The sequence below is a fragment of the Narcine bancroftii genome, chromosome 9, assembly GCF_036971445.1.
Source record: "Narcine bancroftii isolate sNarBan1 chromosome 9, sNarBan1.hap1, whole genome shotgun sequence".
NCBI lineage: Eukaryota > Metazoa > Chordata > Chondrichthyes > Torpediniformes > Narcinidae > Narcine > Narcine bancroftii.
The window spans coordinates 11,313,968-11,329,494 of record NC_091477.1 but is presented as its reverse complement, the minus strand read 5'-3'; the positions used below and the strand labels follow the sequence as shown (position 1 = coordinate 11,329,494).

General features: G+C 41.7%; 1 protein-coding gene across 1 annotated transcript in view; it reads left to right on the top strand.

The window, feature by feature from the left end:
• Nucleotides 1-15,527, top strand: part of LOC138743196 (coiled-coil domain-containing protein 69-like) — a 43,072-nt gene that overhangs the window by 15,231 nt on the left and 12,314 nt on the right. The window contains exons 2-3 of the mRNA XM_069898148.1: nucleotides 3,903-3,969; nucleotides 10,632-10,843. Of these exons, the coding sequence (XP_069754249.1) occupies nucleotides 3,903-3,969; nucleotides 10,632-10,843 (279 nt within the window). The remainder of the gene's footprint in view (nucleotides 1-3,902; nucleotides 3,970-10,631; nucleotides 10,844-15,527) is intronic.

The window sequence follows — 15,527 nt, the reverse complement described above, 5'->3', positions numbered from 1 at the left end:
TCCACATGGGTTCAGGAGGCAGTACCAATGCAGTCATTGATGTGTAATGGGTAAAGAATTGGGGTGCAGCAGCAGAGAATGTCTCAAGGAAGAACTGTTCCATGCAGCCAATGAAAATACAGACGTAGCTAGGACCCATGCAAGTAGGAAGTGAGAGGAATTAAAACAGAAGCTGTTCAGTTGTTCAGAACCCACCTAGCTCCATTTGCCCTGTCAGTTTCCTTCTCTGCTTACACCTATCACTGCCTATCTCAATCTCTAACTCCAACCTTCCCCCTCCCCACCATGCCTCATCTGTGCATCTTTCACCCTTCCTTGGCCATTATACCATTATACGGTCTACCCTTTCTGTCCTTAGTCTTGATGCAGTGCCTCAACTCAAAATGGTGCCAATTCATTTCCCCCACCCTTCTACTTGTTGAATTCCTCCAACAGTTCTGTTTGTTTTTGCTCCAGATTCTAATGTCTGCAGTCTCCTCTGTCTCCATACTACAGATTTCTGTAGGGAAGGCATCAGGTGCTCACTTTGTGGCCTCCTTTACATTGGAGAGGCTGGATGCAGACTGGGAGATCGCTTTGCTGAGCACATTTGGTCAGTCCGCATCAGTGACAGGAAACTCTCAATGATCAACCAGTTCAATTCTGCACCCCACTTCCATGCTGACATGTCTGTCCATGGCCTCGTGTAGTATCCCACCAGGACCACCCATAAATTGGAGAAACAAGACTTGATCTTCCAACTGGATGACATTAACATGGACCACCAGTTTCTGCTTGCCAACTCTCCATTCTCTCTCCCTTGCCTTTCCCTTTGTCTTTCTTCCTCCAGCTCTCCATCCCTTTCCCTCTCTATTCACAGAGCTATCCTTCCTGTCCCTGCTTGCTGGTGTCCTCTCCCTCCCTTATCTACCTATTACCTCCTGTCTTTGGGCCTGTGCCCCTTTCTCTATCCTCCCCCACACCATTTTGTTCAGGCACCTGCTGACATTTTTTTCATACCTTGATGAAGGGCTCAAACCCGAAACATTGGCTATTTATCTTCATCTTTGCTACATAAAGTACACTGCTTGACCAGTTGAGTTTCTCCAGCATTGTGCGTACATTTTTAACTAGCTGGACACCTGGCGTTGCCCAGGAAATAAAATACTCTGTTGTTGTTGGCTCCAAAAGATGTCATCTGAAATGCTGAGTTATAGGCTTTGATCATCTTTAGGAAATGTTTGGGCTCTGCTGTGGGGGCCAGCAGCAGCATTTTCAATGACAGGAGGCTCGGCCAGTGGAGATATGCTATGTTTTCCATTGGAACCACATATCGATGGCGTTTCCTTTCCACTTCCGTACTGCAGAATGTTGGCATACCTCTGACATGGAGCCAATTACAACTGCATTATGGAAGAATACTCAATGTCAACTGAGTAATTGAATGCAGCATTTAGCAGGTTGGCTGTAGTAAATGGTGCTGCCCTTCAGCTGGTGGCCTTTCTTTGCATTACTTGTTCTTTCTCAGCAGACACTTGTTGTCTGCTCATGGAATGCCTGGTGGCATCAGCACTGAGGTGGGTTTGGTGTTGTTCCTCAGTTTCCTGCTGCCTGATCCTTGTTTGTCTGGAGGCCTGAGCACTGGGGCAGGCCTGGTGTTGCTTTGGCCACTTGTTTTTATTCTGAATGTACATTGATGCATAGCGCTGGAACTAATTGAGGTGTCCCTGGTGCAAGTTCAATTTTTAAAAAACTTTTGAACTTTGTGTGACCTTAAAGGTTAAATTTAATGTGGCCATGATGTTCAGCAGCAAATGTTACCACACTGATAGGAAACAGTAATGCAAGTCTCTTATGTGTGCAGTTCTGGTTACCAAATTATAGGAATGATATCAGTAAGGTAGAGAGGGTGCAGAGAAGATTTACTAAAATTTTGTCTGGATTGTAGGATCTAGAAATCAAAGAAAGATTGAGTAGACTGGGTCTTTATTCATTAGAACATAGAAGGTTGAGGAGGGATTTGATAGAGGTATATAAAATTATGAGGGGGTTAGAGAGCGGGGATGTGAATAGGCTCTTCCCCTTGAGGGTAAGTGAGATTGGTACGAGGGATCATAAGTTAAGGGTTGGAGGCAAATTTTAGAAGTAACATGAGAGGAAGCTCCATCACTCAGAGAGAGAGGTGGCTGAGTGGAATGATCTTCCGGAAGAGGTGGATGCAGCAGGGTCAATTTTGTCACTTAAGAGAAGGTTGGATGAGTGCATGGATGTGAGGGGATTGGAGGGTTATGGACAGGGAGCAGGTAGGTGGGACTAGTGGAGTTTCACTTAAATTGGTGCAGACTAGAGGGGCCATACTGTAATTGTTATATATGATTATAAATCAGTGCTAGTAAATACTTGTATAATAAACAGTATTGCAAGCTCGTCAAAAAAACACTTTTGAACTTCATATGACCTTAAAAGGTCATAACATTCAGCATCAAATGTTACCCTTACTGAACTTCCTTGGACATTTCTAGAGTGCTCCATATTGATTTGCATGGAGAGCAAACAAGCAGACATACATGCACAAGTATATATTCGATTGCAACAAGATTTTGTCTTTTAGCAAAACCAGTAAATGTGGAAGACTGAGTACCCTGATGTGCCATTCAGCTATTGCACACTAATTCTGTCCTTGTGGGGAGCCAGAGAGATAATGTTTGTTCCTTCAGAGAATAATTATATAAATGACGAAGGCATGTTACATCCATAATTTGATGCTAGATTGTAGCTACAATGAGAGGGAAATATATTTGGAATTGTCTGTAAGCAGGAGGATAATACTTGCAAGGCTCTGCAGTGTTCAGGATTCCTTTATTGTCTTGACATATAATGTTGCACAAAGTTGCTTTCTGTCTGCCACAAGGCAAAGAGTCACCGTTAGTGTTGCCGACACCCTTTACAGTACGAGACAAAGAAGCAGAAGATGGCCCCAACTGAGTGTCCGTGGATTTACCTCCAGTGCTCCTGCAGTCGCGTAGATTCCTGTTCGATTCATCGACAGCCTGAGCTCCAGATCCAAACCTCTGACATGATCAGGAAACTTTCGGTGCCCGAGGCCCTTTGGGAGTCCTTCTTACCCTCAGCACCCTCTTGAATCCCGGCTCCGATACCTGTTTCCCACGAGCCAGTTTCCAGCACCCCACAGGCCACATGGCACCCACCCCCTAGCCCATGGCCTGTGTGGGTTTCTCAACCACTGACCCCTTGCTAGTGTGCCACCGTGGTCACTGTCCTCTGGGTGGTCTCTTCTGCTTCTCCTTCTCATTTGGGGGGGATGTTCTCCCCATTTCTGGTGCCTATGCCTGTCTGCTGCTCCCTGGAGTCATGGCCGCTGTCGAGCACAGATGTCGCCATCTTGGGCACAGATGCGCAGTTGCAGGATTTTAGCCTCCAGCATTAGGACCAGGCAGTGAACCCTTTAGAGCAGTGCAGTGTGTATGCTCCCTTCACTCCTGGGTCCACACCAGAGTCAGGGACAAAGTTTTTGGTTAGCTAAGGAGCCTAAACCAGATGTCATAGTCTCAGAGTTAGGGTCAGGCATTTAGGACAAAATAATGCAGAAGGTTGGTGAATACCATGCTGCGATGTCTCATTCATTGATCTCATTCATAATAGAAACCAACAGATATATGATGTTAATGGAATATTGCAGGAATGTCGAGTTACTATTAGAAGATCATCTGTGATCTTGATGAATAGCGCTGAAGGCTCATAGGATCAGATGGCGTGCTCTTGTGTACAAATTCTTTGGTTATTGTTTGCTGACTCTTGCAACCTGTTGCAAATAATTCTGCATAAATTATTCTTTGTGTTCTATTTTGAAATTGCCACATGCATGAGATGAGTAAACTATTTTGGTATTTTTATTTGAACAGAAAGATGCCCAATCAAAACAACACAAGGAAGTTTCTCAAGAGTTTGAAGCACTTCATGGTGATGGTGGTAAGGAAATGGTGACAATTAACAGGGCCATAAAGGTGTATGTAGTACGAAGGGAATGGGTTTGAGGGCCCATGTAGCAGTGCTGTGATTGCTAAAGCATGCTTTTGACAGTATATCTCTCAGTAAAGCAGAAGCAGATTTGAGGTTTATTTGACTAGTCCAAATGATGATTGCCCACATCGTAAATTGGATTGAAATTGATTCATTAATAAGACTGTTATTGTCTGTAAACTATTGCCCACTGAAGCAGGATAGATCTGGGGGCATTGACCATCTATTGCCCAATTCCAGGTGTCAACCCAAGTTGGTCTTCATGACCATAAAAAATACTACAGCACAGTAACTGGGTCATTTGGCCCTTCTGGTCTGTGCTGTAACATCACCCTGCTAGCCCCACTGACCTGCACCCATTCCATATCCCTCCAGGCTTCTCCCATCCATTTATCTATCCAATTTATTCTTCAAGCTTAAGAGTGAACCAACATTTACCAAATTAGATTTGTCTTTCCAAAACCTGTTGAATTACATGCACTCCATCCCAGCATGCTTTCCACAAGTCATGGATTGACCCAGAGTCCCAGGATAAGGTCAGAGTTTCACTCAACTAGAAACCTCTCACCATTCAGCCATCACATTACCCTCCCCCCAAAAAAATCTTTCGGGAGTGTGCTCCGTGAAGGGCATGGCGCACAACCCGCAGGGTGGAAGCCAGGAGATGGGCAGTCCCTCATGCTGTGCAAAGGTGCCTTCAGTGAGTGGTCCCACAATTGGTGAGTCATTCTCCAGTCTGACCACGTTTTGACCAGCAGGTAACTCCAAACATTGCTGGTCGGCTCACCATTTGGCTGAGACAGTCCACTGAAGAAGCAGAAGAAAATTGGATCAGGTTGGTACAAGGGAATAACTATTGATAAATAACTCTCGAAGGTCATCTGTAAGTCATTTCATTCTGCAAAGCAATATATTTCAAGAGACGATGACCGAAGCAACAAATAGTGTTTTAGTAGAAAAATGAAAGTATTATGGAGTATCCATAGAATTTTTGCAGAGTTTTATAGCTCCAGCAGGCCATGCTGATGAAGTTGTCCACCCAAGCTAGCCCATATACCTCTGAATCTTTCCTATCCATGAAATGGTCTCAATATCTTTTTAAATATTACAATTGTTCCAGAACTGTATGCAGAACTCCAAATGCAGTCTCACCAGTACCTTGTACAGTTGCAGCATGACCTCCCTGCTCCTAAGTTCAATCCCTCTAGCAATGAAGGCCAACGTTCCATTTGCCTTCTCGATAGCCACTTCGGCAGTTCTCAAGCTCTATTATCAGTAGAAAATTTGTTTTTTTTTGCCAAAATAGAAAATGTTGCATTTTCTTGCATCATATTCCACTTTCACCACAAGGTGGCATGGATAGTGTAGTAGTTAGAGCACTAGCAATCTGGCGCTGTGTAGGCGGCATGTACGTTCCCTCTGTATCTGTGTCAAATTCCTCTCACCCTTCAAAACATACAGGGATTGTAAGGTATTTGGGAAGCACAACTTTGTGGGCCGGAAGGGCCTGTTACCGTGCTGTATGTCTAAATTTAAAAATTTTAATAAAAAAAAAAGCCCAGATCTCTTCCCATTCACAGAATTGATGTTTGTAGCCTCCTATGGCCTCTTCATAATTTGTTTACCACCCATCCTTAAGTCAGGAGCAAAGTTAACAACCATCTCCTCAGTGCCTTCATCCAAAGTTGTCCTTTGGCATACGGCTAGGCAGTCTGATGAAGACCAACTTGTGTCTACACTCTGTCCATGCCAAAACTTCAATAAACCCCCAAGATGCAGCTTATAAATATCTCTCCTGAGATAACTTGTTCATATTTTGGCATGGACTGAATTTTCTCCCATACTACTGCAGAAAATCTATTCCTAGAACTTGAAACCTAGAACTGTACCATGTATCTATAACAATTATCTTGCCCAAACTGAACAAAAACTCTACTATCTGCAGATGATCCATATTCCTCCATTCCCAGCCGATCATGAGTTTGTCTAGAAGCCTTTTGAACAGTCATTGACCCTTCTAACGTAATTATGGAATTGTGCACTATTGCTTTTAAAGTTTCAGAATCAATTGCACAGGGGCTGCACAGTTAGCATGGTGGTTAGTGCAAGACTGTTACTGTGCCAGGGGTTCGAATCCTACGCTGCCCGTAAGGAGTTTGTACATTCTCCCACCGTTCAAAAATCAACTGGGGTTGTAAGTCAATTGCATGTATATGTGCGATATGATCAGAAAAGCCCGGTTACCGTGCTGTATGTCTAAATGAAAACATTTAAATTAAATTTTAAATTGACTCCCTCTTAACTTTCAAATCCTAGAACTATTTCTTTTTAAAATGCGCACACTATTGAATTGCCTTAGAAATCTTGGAAGTTGTCAGCATTTCATGTGGTCTGTTGGTGTACAAGCATGTATAACAGCTGGCAGGAAAGACTGTGAGAATTAATTTGTGTCAGTGTTTCCAAATGCAGACTGCAATGCTGTAGTTGCTTTCATCTAGTTTCATTTCCATCACTAAAGGGCAGCGCCACTTACATTCTATATATATCCAGCATTAAATTCTATTTACTACAATATTCAGAAAAACCATTGTCAGTGAACTTTGGCAATTTTGTAATAATGAGAGGGTACAATTATCAGTAGAAATGGAAACAATTATTCATAGAATTGTCTGTTAGCAATAAATAATGATGATTGATAATGTTGAAACCTACAAACTACCTTCCTAAATCTTCGTTCACAAAGCCAAGCCATGATGACAGACCATCTCTGGTGAATACAGAATCATTCATTTTAATGCCAATCCCATTGGATTGGTGTTTCCAATGACCTTCTTAATCTGGACTAGACAATTAAAATTGCTTACTTTCTTTCTCAATCTGTTTATTGAGTTATACCGAACATGTATACAAGGGGAGAGTTATGTTCATGTATTTACAAATGTATAAGAAAAAGGACATATTAGTATTTAACAAATATATATTAACCATACATTTCTTCTCCTCTTGTAAAGCCAAAAGAAAAAGGAGAGGAAAAAAATTGATTTTTTTATTACAAAAAATTGCATACTTTCTGAAAAAGCCATGTTTTACTTATTGCTCAAGGTTTTATTTGAATCATGTGACCACTTATCCTGCAATCTGAGGCAAATCGTTATTTTCAAAATGCAATTTAATTGTGCTTTACTCTGAGGTTGCAATTCTAAAATTCAAAAAGGATCGTTGGTAAAATCCACAGGGCTAAATCAAATTACTGAAACTTTGGTGTATTTATACATATCACTGATACTTTTGCTTTTCCATATTTGCTCATTTGCTGTATTTTTGCTTCTAAGGAACAATGAGACCCTACTAAGGTTCTTTTCACTTAGCTTACTTGTCTCAAGTTGCCTTCCCTCTCTTCCCCCCACCCCCTACCCGCACACCACCTCCCATGTCCGTATAAAACCTCTGTTTCTCCACTATCTTCCTTTTGCTTTTCCCTCACCAAATCCTTTCATCTTCTTGACCTTCCTTAGATGATGGAGATTAAGATTGGGAAATGGTCAATGCTTGCTTGCATCGCCTTCCAATTTTAGATTTATTTACTTAATTTTTAAAAGAACTGTCATTGAAACTTTGCCAAAACCTCAAAACTATGCACAGAGGTTGTGTGCTCAGCCTGCTGGCCATGACAGCTGACATGTGTTTACATTTAGACTCCCTTTATCACAACAAGTACAGACTGGGTTTTTCTCCACGTGTTTTGCTAACCCAAATAATTGGAGGGGGGTTGAGGATTTGTAACGTGGGGGAATTGTGTAATGTTGTAGGGTAGTGCAGGCAAATTGCATCTGATTGGAATGAAATGGTGCTCTAACTTGAGGAAGGAAGAAGCAAGAGAAGGTGCATTGTAAAATGGCTGGAAAATATGGTTGGGCCCATATCTTTACTGAGAAGTCCAGTGAATCCAGTCATGCTTGCAAATGATCTTCCTCGGCATAAACAATCAGTTAAACTAATACAGTGACCTTCAGTATGTCCCTCTGTTTTCTAGCCAGTAAAATATATGAAGTGCAGTTATTCTTATCATCGTTTAGCGCAATGCCTTTACAGCGCCAGCGATCGGGACTGGGGTTCAAATCCCGCACCGTCTGTAAGGAGTTTGTATGTTCTCTCCGTGTTTGCATGGGTTTATCCTGGGGGCTCCGGTTTCCTCCCACTTTTTGAAATGTACCGGGTGTGTAGGTTTATTGGGTGTAAATTGGGCGCCATTGGCTTGTGGGCCGAAATGGCCTGTTAGCGTGCTGTATATCAATTTAAAAAAATGTAGTAAATGCAACAGTTGATCAGTCAAAATGCACAGAACAGATCCTTCAGCCCAACTTGTCCATGCTGACCAAGTTGGCATTTTGGGCTAGTCCCAATTGACTGAATGTGTCCCATCTAAACATTTCCCATCCATAAGCCTGTCCAAATGTCCTCTGAATGTACCCACATCTACCCACATCTACTCTGGCAGTTGTTTCAAATTAATTATTTTACTCTGCCCCATCATCTCCTCCCTGCCTCCTTTCTTCTCTCTCTCTCTCTCTCCTCTTTTCCCTCTGTCTCCTTTCATAGAGCCAAAATCAATTCTCATCTTTCCTCTTCTTCCATTATTAACACATTTTGTCTGTTGGTCTGTACTCCTTCCCTTCCCATTCTTTCCCCCTTTACGCCCCGCTCCCCAGCCTTTAATTCAGACGCCTGTCTTTTTCAATCATGCCTTCAAGAAGGGCTAAGGCCCAAAATGTCAGTAATACAGCTTCACCTCTTCTGGACGCTGCAAGACTGGCTGGATTCCTCCAGCATTTCTGTGTTTTGACTAGTTCAAAAATTATCAACTCTTGGCAACAGACTGTGAGCGTCCCTGCCCCTTATGAATGTCTATATGGTCACTCCTTGATGTTGAAATATTCAAAGCAAGATCCTGTAAAGACCAAAGTGCTGAAGACCAGGTCTGAAGTACTGAAGTTTAGCCATGGATTTGCAAAGGGTGGAGTGCTGAGGGGGGAGCAGGGAGAGGTGCTGGTGTAATTAATGTCTCATCCAAACAGCGTAACTTGCAACAGAAGTGTACTATTTCCCTTCTACAATATCAGCTCAGACGTTATAAGCCCAAACTTCAGGAGTGGGATATGAGCACACAACTCAGTGACTTGGAGGCATGACATCTGGTGAGCTTAGCTCTTCCAAGTGTACCTCTTCATTGGCAAAACACCCATTTTAATCTTAGAGTTGGTTGTTAGTATATGACATCTAATCTTTAATATCTGACAAGTGTTTTAATCCATGTCCAAGAATTGATCCCTGGCATATGGGGACATGACAGAAACCTTTGTCAATATCAATAAGAAGATTACATTCATAGGATTTGCTGCTTAGTTACAAGCTGGACACCATCAAGCTTCCAGCTCTGACCACGATACTGCCAAACCACTTGCAATATTTAATTAATATTATTTTATTGAAGATCTTTTCTATTCATCTCTTGGCAGCATGGCCAGCGCAAGGCTATTGTAGTGCCAGCGACACGGGTTCAAATCTGGCTCTGTAAGGAGTTTGTACGTTCTCCCCGAGTCGGCGTGGTTCTCCCATGTTGTAAAGATGGACAGAGTTAATAGGTTAATTTGTCACGTGGGTGTATTTGGGCGACGGAGGATTGTGGGCTGGTAGGGCCTGTTATCATGCTGAATGTCTAAAGTTGAATAAAACAGTAAATCTTACTGTTAACACATGTAAAAATAAATTTTCTGCATGGATATTTCAGCAGACTGGGGAAAAACCCAATCACGGACTTGATTTCCTGTCCATTAAAACATCTTTCCCACATGGTTTATAAAATAATGAGAGGTATTGTAATCAGTCAGAATATCTTTCCAGGGTAAAAATATTAAATACCGGAGGCCATGCGGGAGGAAAGCTTTTTAATTTTTAAAAAATCACATTTTTTTTTACCAATAGTGACAGATGCCAGGAATAGGCAGCCAGGGGTGTGGTGGAAGTTAATAGAATAGATGTATTTAAAAGGCTTGGAACAAAGAACACTCCAGCACAGTAAAAGCCCTTTGGCCTTATTGTTACACTGACCTATGTATTCCTACCTCATAACTCTCTTTTTCTTTCATCCATGTGCCTGTCTAAGAGTCTCTTGAATGCCCCTAATGTTTCAGCTTCCACTACCATCCCTGGCAAGGAATTCAAGACACCCAGAACAACTCTCTGTGTAAACAAAAAAAAACTTGCCCTTGATGTCTCCACTAAACTTTCCTTCCATCACTTTTTACTGAGGAAAAGGCGCTGGCTGTCTACTTTATCTATGCCTCTCGGAGTCTTGTAGAGTTCTATTAACTCACTTCTCATCCTGCTACGCTCCAAGAGAAAAGCCCTCATTCTGCTATCCTTGCCTCATGACTCATTTTCTAATCCAGCAACATCCTAGTAAATCTCCTCTGCAGCTTCCATGATCTTCTAGATAGACACTTGAATATTGCAGGGAATGAGAGCACAATATTCAGCACAGGCGCACAGGCAGACACCTGTTTATGTGCTGTACTGTTCTGTGTTCCAATAATCACTTTCTTCCTTTTTAGATGTGTCTGGAGCTGTTTGCACTCAGCTGCAGAAGGCCGAAGCTTCCCTTCTGGAATTCCATGAAAAAGAGGTGCAAAGGATCAGAGAAGAGCATGAGAAGGAGCTGGAACAGCTCAGGGAAGACCTGTGTTCAACCCACAATGTGGAGAAGCAACGGCTTCAATATCTACACACAGAAGACCTTAAGCAATTGAAACAGGAACTGCAGAAGGTTGGAGTGGCACAATAACTCATTTGGGGGGGGGGGGGGGGGCATGGCTCGCAAATACAACCCTCATGATGCCGATCCTGGTACTGTTGATGGGTCTAGGAGAGAGAATAAGTTACAGGGAAATAAATAGAGGTGGAATGAATAGAAATGCTCTGAGTGCCGGCAGAGATTTGATGGGCTAAATGGTCTCCTGTACATCAGAGGAGAATATTAGCAGCAAATCTGAAGTCTGCAAAGTCATACAAAAGGCTTTGGAATGATGACCAATTGGTGGAGAGTTGAATTCTTAATGGAATGTTGGCCTTCATTGCAAGAGGGATTGAAATTAGGAGCAGGGAGGTTATGCTGTAACAGTACAATATTACTATTGTATATTGTACAACAGTACAATATACCGGTGAGGCCACATTTGGAGTGATACATACAGTTCTGTTATCCAGCTTTGGAGGCGGTACAGTGGAAGTTCTCCAGAGATGAGGGGCTTAGCCTGTGAGGAGAGATTACGTTGTCTGGGACTATACTCACTGGAATTTAGAAGAGAGAGGGGATCTTATTAGAAATGTATAAAATTATGAAAGGCATAGGTAAGATAGAGGTAGGAAGTTGTTTCCATGGTGGAGGAGACTAGAATTAGGAAACATAGCCTCAAGATTCAGAGAAGTAGATTTAAGACGGAGGAATTATTTTTTGATTGAGGGTAGTAAATCTATAGAACTTGCTGCCCATTGAAGCAGTGGAAGCTACCTCACTAAATATGTTTAAGACCAGGTTGGATAGATTCTTACACGGTAGAGGAATTAAGGGATATGGATGGGGGAGGGGGTAGAGGAGAAAAAGAAAATTGGTAGAGATATGCCTGTTGTCAGATCAGCCATGATCTCATTGAATGGCAGAGCAGGCTTGATGGGCCGGATGGACTCTTCCTCCTATTTCTTATGTTCCAATACTAAAGAGTTACGTGATGAACATGTTGAGTGAATTGGCCAGCATCGATGGATTTCAGTTGCCCTGATACCACTTTTCCATGATTGCAATATCTTGGTGAAACCTTTCACCACATTTGTCACTGACTGCACCAAGATCAGGAGGGAAGAAGTCCAAGTGCAAATGCAAAAAATTAATTTTGTTAATAAATTAATATGTTGCACAACCTTTTGCATGTTTGAAGTAGATTTAAAATATGACAGGAAATAACAAAAATACGGGACGTTTGCTAGCGTTACTCAGGAGACTTTAAACTAGAATGGCTGGGGGGAGGGAACCAAATGAAGGAGAACAGCAAAGAGAAGGTTAGAAGGTCAGAAAAAGATTGTAGACTGTTTGAGGGAGGAAAGGCAGATGATAGAAAAGGGGGATCCTCTATACGAAGATGGACAGAGGTCGATTGCAAAAGATCATAAGAGAGGTGTTGGTAAAGATAGGGGCCTGCAGGAAGTAAAAAGTGGGAAATCTCTAAAATGCATATATTTTAATGCTAGGAGCATTGTAAGGAAGGTGGATGAGCTGAAGGTATGGATTGACACTTGGAAGTATGACGTGGTAGCGATTAGTGAAACATGGTTACAGGAAGTAAAAAGTGGGAAATCTCTAAAATGCATATATTTTAATGCTAGGAGCATTGTAAGGAAGGTGGATGAGCTGAAGGTATGGATTGACACTTGGAAGTATGACGTGGTAGCGATTAGTGAAACATGGTTACAGGAGGGATGTGACTGGCAGCTAAATATTAGTTTCTTTAGGATTTAGTTGCTTTAGGTGTGATAGAATCGGGGGGGGGGGGCAAGAGGGGGTTGGGTTGCACTACTTGTTAGAGAAAATATTACAGCAGTGCTTAGGTGCGATAGAATAGAAGGCTCGTCCAGGGAGTCTATTTGGGTGGAATTGAGGAATGGGAAAGGGGAAGTTACAATTGGGATGTATTATAGACCACTGAATGGGGAACACGAATTAGAGGTACAAATTAGTAGGGAGATGGCAGATATTTGTAATTTTCCAAATATTGATTGGGAAACCCATTCCGTGAAAGAGCTGGATGGGTTGGAGTTTGTAAAATTTGTGCAGGATAGCTTTTTACATCAATACGTGGAGGTACCAACTAGAGATGGAGCTGTGTTGAATTTACTGTTGGGGAATGAGATGGGTCAGGTGACAGAGGTATGTGTGGGGGAACACTTCAGGTCCAGTGATCATGGTGCCATTAGTTTCAAGGTAATTCTGGAAAAGGTAAAGTCTGGGCCCAGAGTTGAGGTTTTTGAGTGGGGAAAAGTTAGATTTGAGGAGATGCGAAAGGATTTACAAGGAGAGGATTGGGACAATTTGTTTTCTGGGAAGGATGTAATAGAGAAATGGAGGGTCTTTTAAAGGAGTTATTTTAAGAGAACAAAATCTTTATTTACCAGTTAGGTTGAAAGGTAAGGTCAAAAGTTTGAGAGAGCCATGGTTCTCGAGGGATATTGGAAATTTGGTTTGAAAAAAGAGGGAGTACTACAATAAATATAAGAAACAGGGAAAAAAAGATGTTTGGGAACTATATTGAATGTAAAAAGAATCTTAAGAAAGAAATTAGAAAAGCTAAAAGAAGGTATGAGGTGGCTATAGCAAGCAGGGTGAAAATAAATCCAAAGGGTTACTACAAATATGTAAATAGCAAAAGGAAAGTGAGAGATAAAATAGAGAATCAGAAAGGACAAATGTGTGTGGAGCCAAAAGAGATGGGGGAGGTCAGGAACAATTTATTTTCCTCAGTATTTACTGAGGAGAAGGATATTGAACTGTGCATGGTAAAGGAAGCAAAGGGGGTAAATATGGAGACTGTAGTGATTAAGAAAGAGGTAGTACTGGAGCTTTTGAAACATATAAAGGTGGATAAGTCTCCAGGTCCTGACAGGATTTTCCCCAGGGCCTCGAGAGAAATTAGTGAGGAAATAGCGGGGTCTCTGGCAGTGATTTTTCAAATGTCATTAGAGATGGGTATACTGGTGGAGGATTGGCGTGTTGCGCATGTGGTTCCTTTGTTTAAAAAGGGTTCAAGGAGCAAGCCTAGCAATTATCAGCCTGTAAGTTTGACCTCTATGGTAGGTAAATTGTTGTGCTTTTTTGTGCATTCTTAGAGATAGTGTATATATAAGTATATGGAGGGACAGGGTCTGATCAGGGTCACTCAACACAGATTGTGCATGGAAGGTCATGTTTCACCAATCTTGTTGAATTTTTTGAAGAGGTGACTAGGAATGTTGATGAGGGTAGAGCAGTGGATGTTGTCTATATGGACTTCAATAAGGCCTTCGATAAGGTTCCGCATGGGAGGTTAGTTAGGAAGGCTAAGTCCTTGGGTATTAATTTGGAGATAGTGAAATGGATTCCCCAATGTGGCTGGAAGGAAGAGAGTAGTAGTAGATAATTGTTTGTTAGGATGGAGGCCGGTGACAAGTAGTGTACCTCTGGGTTTGGTATTGGGACCATTGCTGTTTGTCATATATATTAATGATCTGGAGGATGGGGCAGTAAATTGCATTAGTAAATATGCAGATAATACTAAAATAAGGGGAATTGTGGATGATGAAGAGGGTTTTCAAAGATTGCAGAGGGATTTAAACTGCTTAGAGGAGTGGGCAGAAAGATGGCAGATGGAGTTTAATGCTGATAAGTATGAGGTACTTCATTTTGGAAAGAATAATCAAAGCAAGACGTGGTAAATGGGAGGGCATTGAAGAATGCAGTGGAGCAGAAAGATCTAGGAATAACGGTGCATTGTTCCCTGAAGGTAGGAGCACATGTGGATAGGGTGGTGAAGAAGGCCTTTAGTATGCTTGCCTATATAAATCAGTGCATAAAATATAGGAGTTGGGAAGTAATAATTTTGGCATTGGTGAGGCCAAATTTAGAGTACTGTGTGCAGTTCTGGTCACCAATTTATAGGAAGGATATTAACAAGATAGAGAGAGTGCAGAGAAGATTTTCAAAAATCTTGCCTGGGTTTCAGCATCTGGAATACAAGGAAAGATTGAGCAAATTAGGTCTTTATTCCTTGGAACGTAGAAGGCTGAGAGGGGATTTGATAGAGGTGTTTAAGATAATGAGAGGGATAGATAGAGTTGATTTGGAAAGGCTTTTCCCATTGGGAGTAGGAGAGATGGATACAAGAGGTCATGGGTTGAGAGTTGATGGGCAAAGGTTCTTTACTCTTTACTCAGAGAGTGGTTACTGTGTGGAATGGGCTTCCGGGAAAGGTGGTGGAGGCGGGTTCAATTTTGAAATTTAAGAAAGAGTTGGATAAGTATATGGATTGGAGGGATATGGGCAGAGTGCTGGTAAGTGGGATTAGAGGAGGGTACTTGGATCAGTGCGGACTAGAAGGACCAAATTGGCCTGTTTCCATGCTGTAATTGTTATATAGTTATTTAAAAACCTGTACGTGATCAAAAATTTTTATGGTGATTTTCATGACCAACAGCCCAAAATTGATAAAATGCATCCAAAGGTGATATCAGACCATTTTAAAAGTTCAAATTGAATTAAATACAGCCAAAATATTGAAATGTATCAAAACCTAATTATCAGAAATGTACTTTCAAACAATGAATTATACAGTAATATTTTAATCCACTGTCTGATTGTTTGGATATTATGAAGAAATTTGCATCTGGCACCTGGGATCCTGATTCATTTCCTTTAATGCACTAGA